An 18,445-nucleotide genomic window follows, 5' to 3' on the forward strand; every position below is an offset into this window, starting at 1 on the left:
CCCAGTCCCACCCAGTCCCACCCTCCCCACCCAGCCCCTCCCCACCCAGCCCCTCCCTCCCCACCCAGCCCCCCCCTGCACGACGGACGGACGGACACAATAATCCCCTGTGGGCTGGTGTAACCAGGGGATTCCTACCAGTAATAACCCAAATGGATTACAGCCAGTGCTGGAAATGGAAATGGCTGGAGCACCCCTGGTTGAGAGGCGCTAGGCTAAGCGTGCGCTGTCGTGCAGGCGTGGAGATGGAGAAGGAGAGAGAGAAGGAGCGTGAGCGAGAGAAGGAGAGAGAGAAGGAGCGAGAGAAGAAGGCGAACGAGGAGGAGGAGAACACCAAGAACTCGCTCATCAAGCGCAAGGTGCAGGTCATCTCCGTCATGGCCACCTCCTACTCCGGTGCCGGTGGAGCCATGCCCGCGACGGATGAGGGGGCGACTCCGACCCCGCGCCGCTTGCCCGAGCCCATCATCCCCGCGCCGCAGACCCGGTCAGCACAGAATAACAATGTTCAGATTTCCACCACATGATGATGATGATGATGAAAATGCGCTTTGAGTTGCTGAGGCAATTTAAGCGACGCTACACGAATGTAGAGATCAGTATTTTTAAGGTGAGTAATGGTGTGTGTGTGTGTCGCAGGCTTGTGGGGAGCGACAGTGCAACGGTTAACACGCTGCGCTATGAACTCGGTGACCCGAGTTCGATTCCCTTCACGGCGAACACCAATGACGATTATCTTAACTGGTCCTGGGCCTCCCCTAGGTTGACTTAACCAAAAAATTAGTACCTGGTGCTATGTGTAAACATCATCACTGGGGAGACAAAGGTGGCTGGGCGTGGTGTTGGCTACCCACCCCCTCGTGCTCGCTAACAGTACTTGCCCCAACAGTCTGTTCTTTGTCTTGTCACAGGCTTGCTGGCCCAGGCATACGCAGGAAGGTATTCCGCGTGGCTGACGTGCTGCAGCCACTGTCGAGCGAGGAGATGGAGTGCATGTCGCGGGCCGCTGTGGGCCGCATCCTCCAGGCGGACAGGACGTGCATGCGCGGTGGCGCCGGCCACGTAAGCGTGGCGAGGGTTAACACACTTCCTCCACCAGCCCGCAACAAACATCATTATCATCATGCACTACTTGATATCGTGCCTCTCACAAGTATAAAACAAGTCCCCAATCACCACTGCACGCATGGTGGCTCCAGGCACATAAGCGTGGCTCGGGTGAACACACTTCCTCCCTCTTCCAGCCCGCAACAAACATCATTATCATCATGCACTACTTGATATCGTGTTTCTCACAAGTATAAAACAAGTCCCCAATCGCCAACACACGCTTGGTGACTCCGGCCACATAAGCGTGGCTCGGGTGAACACACTTCCTCTCCCACCCCGCAACAAACATTATCATCATGCACTACTTAATATCGTGTCTCTCACAAGTATAAAACAAGCCCCCAATCTCCAACGTAATAAAGAAGCTCGATGAAACGGAGCAGTTGCGCACAGGTGGTTGCACACATGAACTTAGCATCACGAGACGTGTCCAAGATTGCACACAACCTTTCCAAAATCGTATACGTACACTGGGGGAGTATTATGAACTAACACATCGACAAATTACGTCGTGTGTTTAAAATATATACTAAGTGTTGAACAATGTTTGAAAAAAGTAGCATTTTCAACATCCAATAGATGAAGGACTCATCTTCTTGGTTCTTTTGGTAAAGTCACGTAGAAGGGAAATAATAAAATAATAAAAATAAAAGATAATAAAATAATTCTCACGACGTTTCGGCCACAACGCAAGCAGCCGTCCTCAGGTGAAGAACAGGTCTGTCGGAAAGACAGCGTCATTCAGACAGGTCTGTCGGAAAGACAGCGTCATTCAGACGCTGTCTTTCCGACAGACCTGTTCTTCACCTGAGGACGGCTGCTTGCGTTGTGGCCAAAACGTCGTGAGAATTATTTTATTATGTTTTATTTTTATTATTTCATTATTTCTCTTCTACTTCACTTTACCGAAAGAACCAAGAGGATGAATCCTTCCAGTCACGAAAGCTTTAAATCGAAAAAAAAAGATGGACTATTAAATGTTTTTTTTGGAGAAGATAATTGGTGTCCATGTAGCTCTACGAGTTGAGTCGTGGTGCATTGCACTGGTTAGCGCACAGTGCATTAAATCGAGCAACCTGAATGTGTAATTTAATTCTAATTTGACCAGGATGAACTCAAGTATGGTCAAACATCAACCTCCTGCGACTGAAACGGCGTGGGGAGGAAATTCGTCCGGCAACGTATTGTAAATTATAACACGGCCGCTCGCCTTTGTGTACATGCATGTTGAACTTCTTACGCCACCGTACGTAGCCAACCGTGATAATCGGAGGGTGCCTTTGTCACGTGTTTCACTCGCAGGTGCGCAATCAGCTGCTGGCGCGGCTGGCGGCCCGGTTTGGCGGGGATATGCGGGCCCAGCTGCTGGAGTGCGTGCTGGCTGACATGCGCACCCAGGGAGACCTCGCCTTCACGTGGCTCTTCCAAGAGTACGCCACCTACCTGGAGAGCGAGCAGCCCTCGGCGCTCGACGACTACGACGACTGCCTCACGGGGCTGCTCAGCGGCCTGCTGGAGAAGGGCGACCAGCGGGACGGGTGCGACATCGCTGCCACCGCTGCCACCGCTATCACCATCAACAGCGATATGCGCCACGCCGCGCTCTAATCCTGCCCTTGACGTACATCGGAAATCATCAGAATCTTTATTTAGAGTGGGCGAATCCTATGAGCTACAAAGCGCTTGTTCACAATACGAAAACACAATAGGAGTGCAAAATAGAGAAAATGGTAAAGCAAGTCACTAAATATTAATAAATACACAAATAAATGTATTATACGAGTCAAATTTATCAAGATTGAGCAAGGCAGCAGAAACAACAAACAATCCCAGACCACACCAAGATAACACCACACTGCATTAGTCCCTCAATAGAATGGCACATGAACATTGAACTATTGAAACACAGATACATCAGACGTGACCCCAAAGTGAAGACACAGGGCATTATCAATTTCACTACCTTAACATCACTCTCTAAACTAAGACTAAACTATTTGTTTTTTTACCAGGTAAGGCACTACTGAGCTGTATAGCTCTTTATTTAGAAGCGACCCGGCTGCAAATGATAGCTCAGCGAAGTGACTTATGGTGTGGAAATTTATAACAGCCAAATGCTCTAAGCGCCTGTTGATTCTAAATGTGGAGGGAAAAACCGAAGGACCCGGAGAAAGATCCACGCGACCACAGGGAGAACATGCAAGCTCGAAATATACAGGCATTGGTAGGGTCGGGATCGAACTCACGACCTCCTGTATACCATGCGAGGTAGTTAACATCTTGCCACTGTGGCCACCGTGGCAGGAGCACGTAATCATGTGATTTGATCTCAGTGGGCCCCTGCTTAGTGCTCCATTCAAGCTGAGCTTATCTTGGACAGGGTGGGAACCTATGGTCCCGCAGGCCGGATACAGCCAACCCCTATGGTCAGGCCTTACTACCATCGTAAAATATGAATGATGCGATATAAATCATTGATGTTCGCGGTGATCGTGACGATTGTTGTTGCCGCCGCGTGCTACGTGTCACCAGGCTGTTCTCCAGGATCGTTCTGGAGGCCCCACGGATGACAGGACGTGCGCTCGAGGTGTTGAGGAGGTACTGCGAGGATGAGGTGGGTGTTTTGCGTCGCTGCATCGTCTTACTTTAGAGTCGTGAATATATTGCTCCTGCCCACCTCTCCCTACCGTCACGCTCCACTCCTCCCCTCCACACTCTCCGACAGCTTTCTTTCGACGCGCTCTGCTCGCCTCCACAAACTCTCCTCCGTCTCCTTCCTCTCATGGCCGATGATGACCATAATCAAGACTATAATGATATAACCGATCTCTTACATCAATTTAATGGCAGTGCTTGTCTTGTGTTGCATGCAGAGCTATGCGTACCGTGTGTATTTGTGTTTTATGTGGGGAGAGCTGGTGTAGCAGTTTGCCTTCTGCTCTACAAACCTGTTGACCTGAGTTCAATTTCCGCTCACAGCCAACAACAGTCACATTTATTTGAACCGGTCCTGAGCCTCCCCTAGGTTGATTCGGCCTCAAATTAGTACCTGGTGCGGTGTGTAAACATCGCCACTCAGGAGACAAAGGCAGCCGGGCGTGGTGCTGACCACTCACCCCCTCGTGTGCCGTTCCGGCCTTCATAAGTGCTACTCGCTAACAGCACTTGCCCCAACAGTCTGTTAAGGCTATATGGGGGGATTTTGGGGTTTTTTTGTATCGTGCGAACCCGCGCGTAGCGTGAAGACCCCCCCGTGTGTTACCCGTGCCCCGTGTGCAGACCCGCGTGTACCTGGGCATGTCGACGCTGCGGGAGCTGGTGCTGAAGCGGCCGTCGCAGAAGATGCTCTACATGCACGTGTTGCTTGAGTTGTGCTCCCACGACAAGGACAAGGCAAGCGCCAGCGTCACCTCGCCCCACCAGCGTACAACACGTGAATAGTGTGCGACATGCATTGGGTGTAGACGATAAGGCGCATTTCATCCGTAGATTCCCCATGCGTCATGCGTGGAAAGCAGGAAATAAACAACCTGCAGGGTCAACGGCCAGAACTAGGGGGTCAAGGCCAGTTTTAAAGAGGTGATTTTTAAAGACGGACTTAAGACTTTCGTGAACATATTCTTGGTTCTTTCGGTAAAGTCATGTAGAAGGGAAACAATAAAATAATAAAAATGTAAAAAATTAAATTGTCACGACGTTTCGACTGCAACACAAGCAATCATCAGGTGTGATGATTGCTGTGGATTTCACACCTGATGAAATTTTTCTTGCTGTGTGTTTCACACCTGATGATGATTGCTTGTGTTGCAGTCGAAACGTCGTGAGAATTGTATTGTTTTTTATTTTTATTATTTTATTGTTTCCCTTCTATGTGACTTACCGAAAGAACCAAGAATATGAATCCCTGCAGTCACGAAAGCTTTAAATCAAAATTTTCATGAGCGTTATCTATATTTATTAGCAAAGGCAACGTGTTCCACAACTTGGCAGCTGCACTGGCAAACAGCCTGATCACCCCAGGAAGTGAGGCTTGACCTCAGTTCTTTTGTAACGGGTTCCGGAGACACTTGTAGAGATTACTTCTTTATTACAATCCAACACTCCAACAGTCCTGATACTCTGTTACAGCATAGGTACACATCCTAGGTACACAGCCTAGATACACTACTCTGGCTACGCTCTAGAACTCGCCCTCACAAGGACGTAGAGCCGGGAGTTCCAGAGTCCCACCACTGGCCCTCACAGCGTCCCAGGGTCCTCAGATGGCTGGTCTTGGGTCTTGAGCTACAACTGGCCCTGATCGTCCAGGGAGCTCCCCTTTTATGCCTAGTCCCCAACGAGGGGTGGGGCCGTGTGCGCCCCCAGATATCCCACAGAGCACACACAGCCCCCCCCCCGTTGGTGGGGCCAAGGGGCTTAAGCGCCTGGGCCGCCCGGGAACCCAGCGCCTGGCGCCAAGGGGCCCAAGTGCCTGGGCCGCCCAGGGTCCCAGAGCCCCCCAGCAGCCCCTCCCCTCCCATGTCACTACACTTTGAAGAAGGTGATCCCAAGATCTCATGGACACCTCGTTGGAGAGTATAAAGATGGATCGCTTTCTGTAGATATTGCGGGGCTAACCCATTGAGTGTCTTGTAGGTCAGCAGCAGATATGTCGCAGACGATGACGATGATGATGATGCTGGAAACATCAGCATCATTTCAATAAAATCAGTGATTTGCTGCTCAGATGAGCATTGAGGCGGATCCAGTGGTGGAAATTCCTCGTTCCAACGGTGTGGGCAAGTCTACAGGTAGTCCCCGAGTTACGACGGTCCGACTTCCGATATTTCGATCTTACGATGGCGATAGCGATACGACAAAATTGTTAAATATTTTACATTTCGCGCGGCAGGCAGAAGCGTACGAGGTACGATACTGTACGTTGCGACGCTGGCGGGATGTACGCATCTCCCGCCTTTCTATTAAATTGCCGTTCATATAAGTAGGCTAAGAATTTACCTTGTTTTTTTACTTTACATTTTACTGTGCAATACAGTATTGTAATTAATAAATACATACAGTATATAGTTTATACCAGTACGGTACTGTAAATTGCTCTGTTGTACTAAATTATCACCATTCTTTAAGACTCCTGGGTAGGCTAGGCCATCTTCGACTTACGATATTTTGACTTACGATGGGGTCGTCGTAACGCATCTCCATCGGAAGTAGAGGACTACCTGTATTCGTAGGATAACCGCTGTTGGCTGACCACCAAGTGGTGCACAATTTCTCAATCCCGTTGGGGTGATGGGCTGAGCCAACCCCCAAGAAGGATTTGGACTCGCAACCTAACGATTGTGTCGCTCTACCGCTGAGCCACCTCAGCAAACCTCCGATTAGCACGGTTGGCTACGTACGGTGCGAAAGAAGTTCAACGTACATACACCTGACTGGTTATTGTATGGAATAAATTCTAAACTTAAATTGGCATTCGAAGAGTTACCCATTAGTAGTTAGAATATAAGTTAAAAGATCGATTTTTTGATAAAATCTATGAATGGGTACTGTTCGTGTACCAATTTGAGACTGTTCTTCTAGAAACATTCTTCAAAATTGAACTTGAACGAGGGCCCCGTGTTGTCATATTGGAGTCACCCACGAGTATTGACTTGATCTCCCTGGCCTTGCTATCCCTCTGATGAAGCAGAGTCATTGCAGCCGAGATGTCGTCTATTCTACATTATTTCCTCTTCAGGGCAGTATAATTCGATGCTTGTTTTGAGTTTTGGAATATGATTGAACTGGAAGAAAAATAAAATCACTTTATTGGGACCAAGCCTCCCACAAGGCCATGCGGCAAGGAGTGTGGCGTAGTTTGGCGCCAGCTATTGTAGGGTGCGGTCATGTCGCTACAATTCTCTGCTGTGAGTACAACATCTTTAAAAACAACGGCACTACGCCTCTCTAAATAACATTAACGCTGAACCCACTTGCACATTCCGAGACTTGAGCGGTGACCAGGGGACCCCCCCCCACCCTGCAACTGGCGATCGTCTCGGAACAAGCAAAGGATTAACGACCTCCGCTCGGCTGCGTGCGCGATCGTCCGCAGGTGCGCTCCCAGGCGCTGCTGTTCGTGAAACGTCTCTACGAGAAGGAGGAGCTGCGGAACTGCATCGAGACGTTTGCGCTCAACATGCTGCAGTGTCTGGTGCACCCCAACCCGCCCTCCGTGTGCTTTGCTGACGACCGCGACACCGGTAAGGGTCGGCTTTCACCAGCTCGCGCGGCACAACACGCGGGCCCTTGATTCGCGGTTGATTTTTGTTTATTGGGGTTGGGCCACGTAATGATCTGGCTAAATCTGTGTCGTTAATAAATCCCTCCGTCACCCGATACCATCTGGAATGCACCTTTTCCGATATTAGGAAGCCGCTGGAGCTGTGCACTTTAAAATATAGTTTGGAAACTAATTTCTTGAGAAATGCGTTTTGTTTAGTTTCTTGTCCTTTCACCGCCCCTCCGACTAGCAAGGTTGGCTATGTACGGTGCGAAAGAAGTTCAACATGCATACAAATAACAGTTGGCAAATCGCCACTAGAGAGACAAAGGCGGCTGGACGTGGTGCTGGCTACCCACTCCCTTGTGTGCTATGACGGCCCTCACAGGCGCTCGCTAACAGCACTTGCCCCAACAGTCTTGTTAAGGCTATTACGGGGGGGTCGTTGTTGCGGTTAGCACTCCAAGCCCATCCTCCTAAGCTCGATTCCCGGCCAGGCTTATAATCAGTGGCGAATATCTGAACCGGTCTTGAACCTCCCCGAGGCAACGATTACCTGGTGCGTTGTGTAAAAACTTCAGCACTGGAGACCAATGCGGTTGCGTGCGGTGCTTGCCATACCACCCTTTCGTACGCCACGTGCTCCCGAACAGTGCTTGCCTCAAGAGCCTTTGAAAATGCCATATCGAGGGATGTTTGTCTCCACAAATGCAGAGGTGGCTTCATCATGGACGGATGACTCAATCCGGCAGTGCCTCTATGTGTACCTGTCGCTGCTGCCGCTCAACCACACGCTCATCCACGAGCTGGCCGCCGTCTATACGGAAGCCATCGCGGACATCAAGCGCACCATTCTGCGCATCATCGAGCAGCCCGTAAGCTACCTTCACATCACCTCTAATGTCCTACCTAAAATCAACCTATTTTCAGCGGGCTGGTAGCATACAGTGATCGGGCTATCGCTGACATACTATCCATAACCGTTCGGTTTTTAGCATCCTAGAGCAGGGGTCGGCAACTAAAATAACAAGAGGAGACATTTTTTTTATTATTCGGTAAAAAACTCAATATATCAAGAACCTGCAATGCACGTGAATACGAGAACGGTGGTCCGTAATAAATGAAGTCACGAAGCATTCTTTCAAAAGCCGCATGCGGCTCCGTCGCCGCAGATTGCCGACCCCTGGCCTAAAGTAAGCTGCGATGTAACTCCTTCCTGACGTCACATGCGCCATTGGCATCGCCTGCTGGCCCCTGCTTGGCCCCTGAGCTTGATTCATGACTTCTTGTGAGTCCAGAGTGCCATGGTTTAGTTGCAGTTCGACTCGGCAAATATCCACTGCAAAAAAAAACGATCCGTACCGGCTCGGATGTGGCAGTGGAATAAAGAGGGCTGTCAGCGGCGAATGACGTAATGGGTCATTGCAGATCCGTGGGATGGGCATGAACTCACCGGAGTTGCTGCTGCTGGTGGAGAGCTGTCCCAAGGGTGCCGAGACGCTGGTCACGCGCAGCCTGCATATCCTTACCGAGAAAGGTATTTTGTTCAACTGATTTTGAACGTGCTGTTGCATCCGCTTGTTCGCACTGATTGGACTTCCGTGTGTGACCATTCACCCCAACCGGCAATTCAATTGTCATGATTCTGGGTCGTGATTAGATTCAGGAATTTATTGTTCTTATTTCTTTGCATCTAGTTTGGTTTGTGTTTCTAAGGTTTGTTTTTAGTTTTTATCTCACTTCCATTTTCTACAGTTTTGCCCTCTGCATTATCTGAAGTGTAATATTTGCATCTAATTTGCACATTACTTTGCAATTTGATGCATGTATCCTGATTGCAGCAATCGATGTTAATTGACGAATCAAAGCACATGCCTAGAAGAGACAGTCTTTGGACATCTGTGAAAAACAACGTCATAGCTCATCGGATTCCTCCAGTCTAAATCTAAGATTCTGATTCCCGATTGGCAGAGGGGAAAAGGAAGGTGCTTAGCCTGAACTTTTGAACAGCGAGGGAATCGCCAGCGCTATCGATTGGCAAAAGAGAATTCCAGACCCGTGGCGGTGGCCACTTGCCATACGGAGCAAATCCTCCAGCAGCCGGGACTAATTAGAGGGAACAAGGAGAGCTCATTCCAGCTGTGGCGGAGTGTGGCATACTGCAGATAATAAATGCGTACTTACTAACGTTAAATTACATGTACTTTGAATTAACACTTGATATCTCAACAGCATTTAAGTATACGAACACTCAACAATGGCAATTATCATAATGGTCGGGGGATAGCGTCTTACGCTTCCCCGTGTTGACAAACGCATTTAAAATTCCCCACACATGATTAGCGTCGAGCTTTACCACGCGGGAAAGCTGATGCACACGCATTGACTGCAGACCAAGTTCTACATCTCTCAGATTTATTGACCGCCGCCCCTTGCGTGCGTGTGTCGCGTGGTCGTGCGCATTGCAGCTCCACCGTCCCCGGAGCTGGTGAAACGCGTGCGGGACCTCTACCAAAAGCGCGTGTCGGACGTTCGCTTCCTCATCCCGGTGCTCAACGGCCTCGAGAAGGTGACACAAAGACAAGAATCCCCCGTATAGCCTTAACAGGCTGTTAGGGCAAGTGCTGTTAGCCGAGCACCTATGAAGGCCGGCGCGGCACACGAGGGGGTTGGTGACCAGCACCACACCCTTTGTCTAGAAATACGTAATTACTAACATTAAATTGCTAACACCAGGTACTTGCCATTGGAACCTCCTTTACTAGTAGCAAAATATGATAATTGGTTTTTTACCCTTTTATCTGGCAACAAAACTGACACCTTTTTTTTTTTACAAGGAGTCATGTTTGCATTGACCACAATACCTGCGGTCGGAATGCAAACAAAAAACACAACTCTGATAATGTATGCACTGTCCTTGAAAAACCCCGAGCTCTCATACTCTGATGGTGCATTGTCTTTGAGTTGTGCGCCTTTTGGCGTCATCTGGTCAAACACCATGTGAGACTAGGCTCTAAGGAAAGCTGTCTTGGGTGTGGACCAAACAATTTCAAGGACAGTGCATACATTATCAGAGTTGTGTTTTTTGTTTGCATTCCGACCGCAGGTATTGTGGTCAATGCAAACATGACTCCTTGTAAAAAAGGTGTCCGTTTTGTTGCCAGATAAAAGGGTAAAAAACCAATTATCACTAGGTACTCATCTGAGGCCGAGTTGCCCTATGGGAGGCCCACGAATGGTTCAGATGTTCATCACTGGTGTTGATCGTCAGCGGAAATTGAACTCGGGTTGCCGGGTTCGTAGGGCAGCGCACTAACCGCTAGGCTACACACAAGAAGAACAAAAACAACTGCCAATTGGCACTAAGCGGTGACGGTGAAAAAACTATCTGGAGGGATTTGGGAAAGTGGCTTATTGGCTGCTTAATTATTCTCCACAATACAGTTAATTATTATAATGTACAATGTGACCGATATGCCTTCTGAACCATTACTTCAGCACACCGATCAGTCTGTGGTGCATAAGGGAGCACAGAGGAACAGTACAATATAATTTTCCGCACTGCCCCACTACACGGTCCGCACCGCGCGTGAATTCACAACCGGTAACCATCACGAAAGTTGAGGCTCTTGTGAGAAGTGGTTACTCAAGCCAGCCCACCGTCTCCCACGGTCGAATGAGTCTCTGATGTTTTTTTATTTTCCGTGCCACAGAAAGAGGTGATCGCAGCACTGCCCAAGCTCATCAAGCTGAACCCCATCGTCGTGAAGGAGGTGTTCAACCGGTTGCTCGGCACCCAGCACGGTATGACCGGGCACGTGCCCAGAGCCGTCGATGCTTTCCAGGATCAACAGCGTTCAAGGGAGAGACGTGGATTATGGACGACCGTGGCAAAGTGGTGGTGGTGTTATAGCTTAATTTGTTGACTGGCATCATTGGATGCAACTCATGTTTTCGACTCTCACATTCAAGATATGCCGCCTTAAAATGTCTATTTATATACAGGCCTGTGATTAAACCAGGTTCTCAAGTGTAGTGAATTGATGGTCACCAGTGACTGCAATAAAAAACCATCATATTAAATTTGCTTCTGCACTTAATTTGGATAAATACCAGCTCCGTGGATTGAAAATATTGGTTTGACTCGTTTCGTGACGAGCATTTCTCTCAGTGGCAGAGTGGGAGGGAAAGTGCTGCCCTCCTCCTCTGTGCACCACAGGTCACTTGAAGTGATCTCAGAAGTAGCTCTGTGGCATCCACTTCCGTGGACCGTCCTCTTCCACTGCTGCGTTAACGACAAATGTGGCGAGTTGCTTGCTGTACTGCACTGCCAATACAGTCCCCTGTGTATTTGAGTTAGATCGCATAAATATATAAATGTGGTGTTAAAACCCGCCACCACCCGACACAGCCAACTCGTAAGGGTTGTCACGTAAACAGAACATGCCAATTCTGTCAGGTGGTGGCGGGTTTTAAAGACACATTTATATATTTACGCGATCTAACCAAAATAAACTCTACTATGGATGATATTGGTCACGAAAGCCTACGTGTTAAACTGTGTGTTTTGATGTCGTCCATCGTCGCTGCTCTGCGTAGGCGAGGGTGGAGTGGCCATGTCGCCTCTCACACCGGGAGAGTTGCTCGTGGCGCTGCACAACATTGACACCACCAAATGCGACATGAAGTCAATCATCAAAGGTACTTCGCTTCTATGTACACGCGTGTACGTTGAACTTATTTCGCCACCGTACTCAGCCAACCCGTGCTAATCGGAGTTGCGGGGGATGGACAGCAAACTGGACGCCCCAAAAAAAGGTGGAGGCTTGGTGGATGCCCTCCATCTTGCTTGTTGCAGCAATCAGTTTTTGTAGTGAAACTGTAATTTAGCTAACGTGGTTTTCCTTCGTAGCTTTTATTAAATAATAAAGTACAGTCCGTTCGTCAGTCCACCTTATGACGCCTTATCGAGGCTTATTTGACCATACTTCACCAGGCTGGTCTAGTGCGGGTTGGTGAAGAGGGAGGAAACCTGAGCTGGTTCAGGTATCACCTCTGATGTTGCGGGGAATCGAATGCAGGTTCTCTGGTCCGTAGTGCAGTGCGCTAACCACTGCGCCCCACCGCTGCACCGCTCTACCAGCTTTATTGTTTGCATCTCTTTCACCAACACTAAAAAGTCTTGTGATTTGCAACGGAAATAAGTCTTCGTCATAAGTGAAATGCTATACGAGGTGACCAAATCACTTGGAAATGCCCCTTATTTCGTCAGATTTCAGAAGCTAGGGAGGATCGAGCCTGTTGAGTATCAGCCATGGCCGGGAATCAAACAGGGTTGCCGCGCTAATAGAGCAGTGCGCTAACCACTTTGCCAACACCCGACACCCAACTTTTCATACTTTTTATAATCTATTTATATTTGTTCTACTTGTTCGTTCATTCGCTGTGCGCAGCCACGAGCCTGTGCTTTGCGGAGCGCTGGGTCTACAGCTCCGAGGTGCTGGCAGTGGTCATGCAGCAGCTGATGGAGCAGAACCCTCTGCCTGTGTTGCTCATGCGCACCGTCATACAGTCGCTGTCCATGTACCCACGCATGGGCGCCTTCGTCATGAACATCCTGCAGAGGCTCATCATCAAGCAGGTGCGCCAGTCACCTCGCTGCGGAGATTAGCTTGCAGGGGGATGGCACTCGGTAACTCGTGTGTGGAGTCGTCCGTTTGTATGCAAGTCCGTCCGACTAAATATGAACACGGCTACATGATGAAAACACATTCCTGCGGAGGGAGCTGGTAGGAACGTTGTGTTGCTCGGTCAATGGCCAGGGTCAACGGCAGCGTGGTGTATTCCGCAAATATGGCCAACTGTGAGGGCGGGCACAAGCCGGCGTGAGTAGGTTAAACGTTGAGTTTTATAAGGGCACCACGGGGTGACCAGCCCCTCCCCACCCCTCCCACCCCCCACCCAGCCCCTCCCCACCCTCCCCACCTAGCCCCTCCCCACCTAGCCCCTCCCCACCGAGCCCCACCCTCCCCACCCAACCCCTCCCCACCCAGCCCCTCGCTCCCCACCCAGCCCCTCCCCACCCTCCCCACCCAGCCACTCCCTGCACGATGGACGGACGGACACAATAATCCCCTGTGGGCTGGTGGATTCAGTGGGTTCTTGCCAGTAAAAAACTTCATTGGTACTTGGATGAGTGACCAGCAGCGCTTGCCAGATGTGTTGTACATGCGGAGCAGGGAGGGAAGTGGCCAGGAGGTGACAGCGGTAAATGTCACCCCCTCATGTACGTGGGTTTTCTTCGAGCACTCCTGCTTTTTGTTGACATGTCACTCATTAAACCATTTGGCCTAACATCCCAATGCAGTAACCTCCTCTTAAAAAAAAGGTTATACGACTCGGTGAGTGTTTTGATTCTCTCATTTCGGTGACTTTTCGTACTTATGGGCGAGAACCAGTAATCATTCATTGCAGGCTAAATTTACCAAGGGGAGGAACTCGTCAAACACTCTTCTCAGTCCAAGTTGGCAGAGGCGTAGGGCAATCACTCCATTACCAAATGTAGAATCAAGCCATAGGCCATTGTGCTCACCATCTGTCAAGTAACTTTGCGTAGCTCAGAATCCAAATCTTTATTTACACTGGAGGAATCCGATGAGCCATTGAAGCTCTTTTTCACAGACGTCCAGTAGCTACCGTTGACTTAAACCGGGTTAACCCCCCCGCCCGCTCCCTCTCGCATGCCCCGTCCGCCAGGTGTGGAAGCACCCCAAGGTGTGGGAGGGCTTCATCAAGTGCTGCCAACGAACCAAGCCGCAGTCGTTTGGCGTGCTGCTGCAGCTGCCGCCCGCGCAACTCGCCGTCGTCTTCGACAAGTGTCCCGAGATACGAGAGCCGCTGCTCATGCACGTGCGCTCGCTCACCCCGCAGCAGGTGCGGTCCCCTCTACTACCCCCTACCTACTACCCCCTACCACTCCCCCACCACAGCACGCAGAGGTCCAACGTGGTTGCGCCCTCGATTATACTTATTTGAAAAACAAATTTATTTGGAACTCCCATGGAGACCCATAGGCTCGCGTCGACTGTCCTCATATCTTAATTCAACCACATCCTTCCATAAAGATGGTCACTGCATCGCGCGCTTTCAGATGCGTTTCTGCTTCTGAAAGCGCGCGAAGGAACGAAACAGACTTCTCCACAAACCTGGCTGTCGCCTGATGAAGCTGGTTATAATTACTGGCAAAACGTTGTACTCAGATTGTTAATGATGTGGCTTAGCTCTCCAACACACCGGTGTGCTGTACTAGTGACAAATTGTGGCCACGTTCTGTTTACGTGACAACCCTTATTAGTTGGCTGTATCGGGTGGTGGCGGGTTTTAACGACACATTTATATATTTATGCGATCTAACCCAAAAAAACTTCTATTATGGTTCATTATAACAGTGTTTTTGTGCTTAGTCTGTTGTCCTTCCCCCGCACATTTGATTAGCACGGTTGGCTAGGTACGATGCGAAAGAAGTTCAACATACATACATACATATATGCGGGCGTATTATTATTCGGGTTATGGATTAAACATGCTTGCGACAAAGTCGTGAAGGTGTATTTAAACGAGACGGCAGTGCACGCCGGTTTAATCCTCATTCGCCCAATGGTCAACGATTCTTCGCTGATCAAACCGCAAAAAAGGCTTAAGTTGTAAAAATTAAAACTCTTAACATTCGTTCATAACACTGTGGCCTTAAAATTTAATTTCGACAATAGTTGACAGGTCGGGCAATGGCTCTTCTTCTGAGCACATGTTATTTTTGTTTTTGGCCCTTCTACTCGTATGTATTTAGAACTGTTTTTGTGCCGTACGTAGCCATATATATCTATATATTTTTAAGGCAGTGTAATTGACAAATGTTTAGAGCTTTTTTGTTGTTAATTGTGCTTGTGTGTACCACTGCCAGCGCAGCATCGCCAACAATTTTTTGTTTATTCACTTTTACGTGCACAATTTACTCTATTTAAACCTGTTCACGTCTCTCTTCACATCTCAATTCCAGTCCGCGGCGGTTAAATACTGCACTAACAGCACAACTTCTTGTCACTTTTTTTTTTTGCTCGCAGCAAAACCACATTTCCAAGTCGACGATAGCCGTCCTAGAGATGGGGCCCATAATCAAGATCGAGCAGGAATCTGAGCACATCCTACCAGCCCAGGTGAGCCGTTCACTTCGTGAGTGCCTCGGTTAACGTGGCTGAATATTGTCTTGAAGTACCAACCTGTCCGAACAGGAAAGGTTTCATTGCGTACGTATTACCAGCTTGATCGTAGAGGAAACTTGGGAATCACTTTAAGGATGACCGATGGCGAAGGCGCTGCGCGCTATATATGCTTTGAGCATGATTCAACATTTATTACATTATATTACATATTACATTAGTTCTGTGATATCCACATCCAAGGGCCCGTTCTCTAACACAGAGGGTTGTACTTCTCCGCTCGGGTTTCCGATGGATGCCTCGTTGCATGACGACATGACAACGATAGCACATTTTGGGTACATTTTGGGATAAAGATGGAAGGAATCTTTTGATTTAAAGCTTTCATGACTGCAGGGATTTATATTCTTGGTTCTTTCATCATCAGGTGTTATTGCTTGTGCACACCTGATGATGATTGCTTGTGTTGCAGTCGAAACGTCGTGAGAATTATATTTTTATTATTTTATTGTTTCCCTTCTACGTGACTTTACCGAAAGAACCAAGAATATGGAAGGAATCGTTTAAAGATGCATGTGCGAAAGCTGTGCTCCTGCAGGCCGTACGACACGCGAGCGTTTACTGCATGTGCTGGCTTTGCAGGGGGAGGCGCGCCGCGCGATGGACACTCACGGCATCCGTGACGACGGCTCCCTGCCGTGCTGGGCCAACCCGCACCGGCCAGACCTACACCCGCGAGTCAACATGAACATGCACCCTGCGCAGCACGCCCCGCAGCACGCCCCGCAGCACGCCCACCCGCACCCCCACCCCACCCCCACCTCCAGCACTTGCAGCCCATGCAGCCCATGCAGCACCTGAAGCTGGCGCAGCTGGCTCAAATGCAGCCCGGCCACGCGCCAACCCCCGGAGGACGCGCGGAACCGCCGCTCAGGCCGGCCGTGCACCTCGAGCCACGCCCCGAGAGCGTCGCGGGCGCACAGAGCCAGCCGGAGCCTGAGCACTCGCGAGCCAACAGCGCGGTCACAGTCGCCTCTGCTGCTGCCGCCGCCTCCGAAGCTAAGCCGTCGGCGGTGCTGGAAAGGGCAGAGGTAGCCGACGCGACGGCCGGCGCGGGTGGGCGATCGATGAGCAAGGAGGACAAAGCGAAGGCGGATGTAGAGGGGGACAGCGCGGGTTTGCGCCCGGAGGAGGTGAAGCCGGCGGCACGGGAAGGTGCAGCCGAGGTGCACGCAGCGCAGGGTGTGCCATTCGCGCGTGTGATGCCGGCAGGGTCCCTAGGTCGGCCAGACCCAGCCTCAGATGCAGCCCAAACCCCACTCCCCCTAGGTTTGGTTGTCTCAGACACCCAAATCTAACCCCCGGATCCAGAACCCAATGATTACGATCACCCGAAATGCATACGGTCCCATCTTGTCAGATCTTGGAATCTAAGCACGGATTAATTATTGCTTGGATGGGGTGGGTGACCACCGTGGCATGCCAGGTGTGCCCAGGAGATGGCAGTGCCAAGTGGCTACTTTTTGTGTACATGCGTTTTTCCCTGGATTCTCTAATATGCTTTCCCATGCCAAACTCTCATGAATGCTGTTGGCCAAACAACCCATTTTTTCCCCTTCTGAAAAAGTATTTAGAATCAGTGTAGGCTTTCTTGGGTAAATAAGAACACATGAGTGTACGTGTGATTTGCCTCATTGCAACACTAGGCTGAGTTAAGGCAACACCCAGACACGATAAAAAAATGGGTTTGCAGATTATATGGGTCCATTATGCCACAGATGTAATGATATTCCATCAGGCCGCGTCGCACAAGCGCCAATGTGTGCATAGAGAAATGAAAGGTGACTTCGTCTCTGCGAATTCCATACAATGAGTAAATTCACGCGTCACTTATGAGAAATTGCCGATTGTTCTTTGGGCACGTGGGAAAGCTATACGATAAAAAAATACTATATTTCATCATCTTCCTGGTTCTTTCAGTAAAGTCACGTAGAAGGGAAATAATACAATAATAAAAATAAAACATAAAATAATTCTCACGACGTTTCGGCCACAACGCAAGCAGCCGTCCTCAGGTGAAGAAACAGGTCTGTCGGAAAGACAGTCTGAAATTCCGACAGACCTGTTCTTCACCTGAGGACGGCTGCTTGCGTTGTGGCCGAAACATAGAATTATTTTATTATGTTTTCTTTTTATTATTTTATTATTTCCCTTCTACGTGACTTTACCGAAAGAACCAAGAAGATGAATCCCTGCAGTCACGAAAGCTTTAAATCGAAATATATTTCACCAGTTAAGGCCCACTGAGCTACATAGCTTTTTCAGAAGCAACCTGGCTATCACAAATGATAGCTCAAAGAAGTGGCTCATCAGCATGTGGAGATCTATAGCATCCAAATACTCTTAAATGCATGTTTCTAAATGTGGAGGAAATAAACGGAGGAACCAGAGAAAAATCCACACGACCACAGGGGAGAACATGCTAATTCCAAATATACAGGCGTCAAGGTTGGGATCAAACCCACGACTTCCTGCATACCAGGCGAGGTAGTTAACATCTCGCCACCGCGAGATGTTAACTCAAAACGCTCGCGTGATCTCACTCCATTGTAAGCCCAGAGCAACGCCGATGTACCTCTGTGGCCTTCAAGCGTTCGCTTGTCGGGGTACTGTCAGTCCACTGTACGTGATTCAAGTTTAACGCTTGCGTGCAAACTGATGACGGTGCATTTGTAAACCACAACAATAAACTTCGACTAACACTGCGTATTTTGCATTGCGTTCTTAAAACACTGTGTGTTGCGTGTGACGGAAAACATGGTTTTGTACAGCTTACACAGAAATGGCAACGCAGGAC

General features: G+C 49.3%; 1 protein-coding gene across 1 annotated transcript in view; it reads left to right on the forward strand.

The window, feature by feature from the left end:
- Positions 1-17,621, forward strand: part of SYMPK (symplekin scaffold protein) — a 28,445-nt gene extending 10,824 nt beyond the window's left edge. Inside the window, 16 exon segments of the mRNA XM_061573548.1 lie at positions 238-487; positions 912-1,062; positions 2,413-2,648; positions 3,643-3,724; positions 4,390-4,503; positions 7,205-7,352; positions 8,087-8,247; positions 8,801-8,909; positions 9,841-9,941; positions 11,086-11,176; positions 11,972-12,073; positions 12,826-13,013; positions 14,129-14,305; positions 15,493-15,585; positions 16,231-16,396; positions 16,399-17,621. Of these exon segments, the coding sequence (XP_061429532.1) occupies positions 238-487; positions 912-1,062; positions 2,413-2,648; positions 3,643-3,724; positions 4,390-4,503; positions 7,205-7,352; positions 8,087-8,247; positions 8,801-8,909; positions 9,841-9,941; positions 11,086-11,176; positions 11,972-12,073; positions 12,826-13,013; positions 14,129-14,305; positions 15,493-15,585; positions 16,231-16,396; positions 16,399-16,946 (2,717 nt within the window). The 3' untranslated portion in view covers positions 16,947-17,621.
- The last annotated feature ends 824 nt before the right edge of the window (positions 17,622-18,445 follow it).

This window comes from Lethenteron reissneri, chromosome 53, assembly GCF_015708825.2.
Source record: "Lethenteron reissneri isolate LAM-NWPU_2019-01 chromosome 53, ASM1570882v1, whole genome shotgun sequence".
NCBI classification, from domain to species: Eukaryota; Metazoa; Chordata; class Hyperoartia; order Petromyzontiformes; family Petromyzontidae; genus Lethenteron; species Lethenteron reissneri.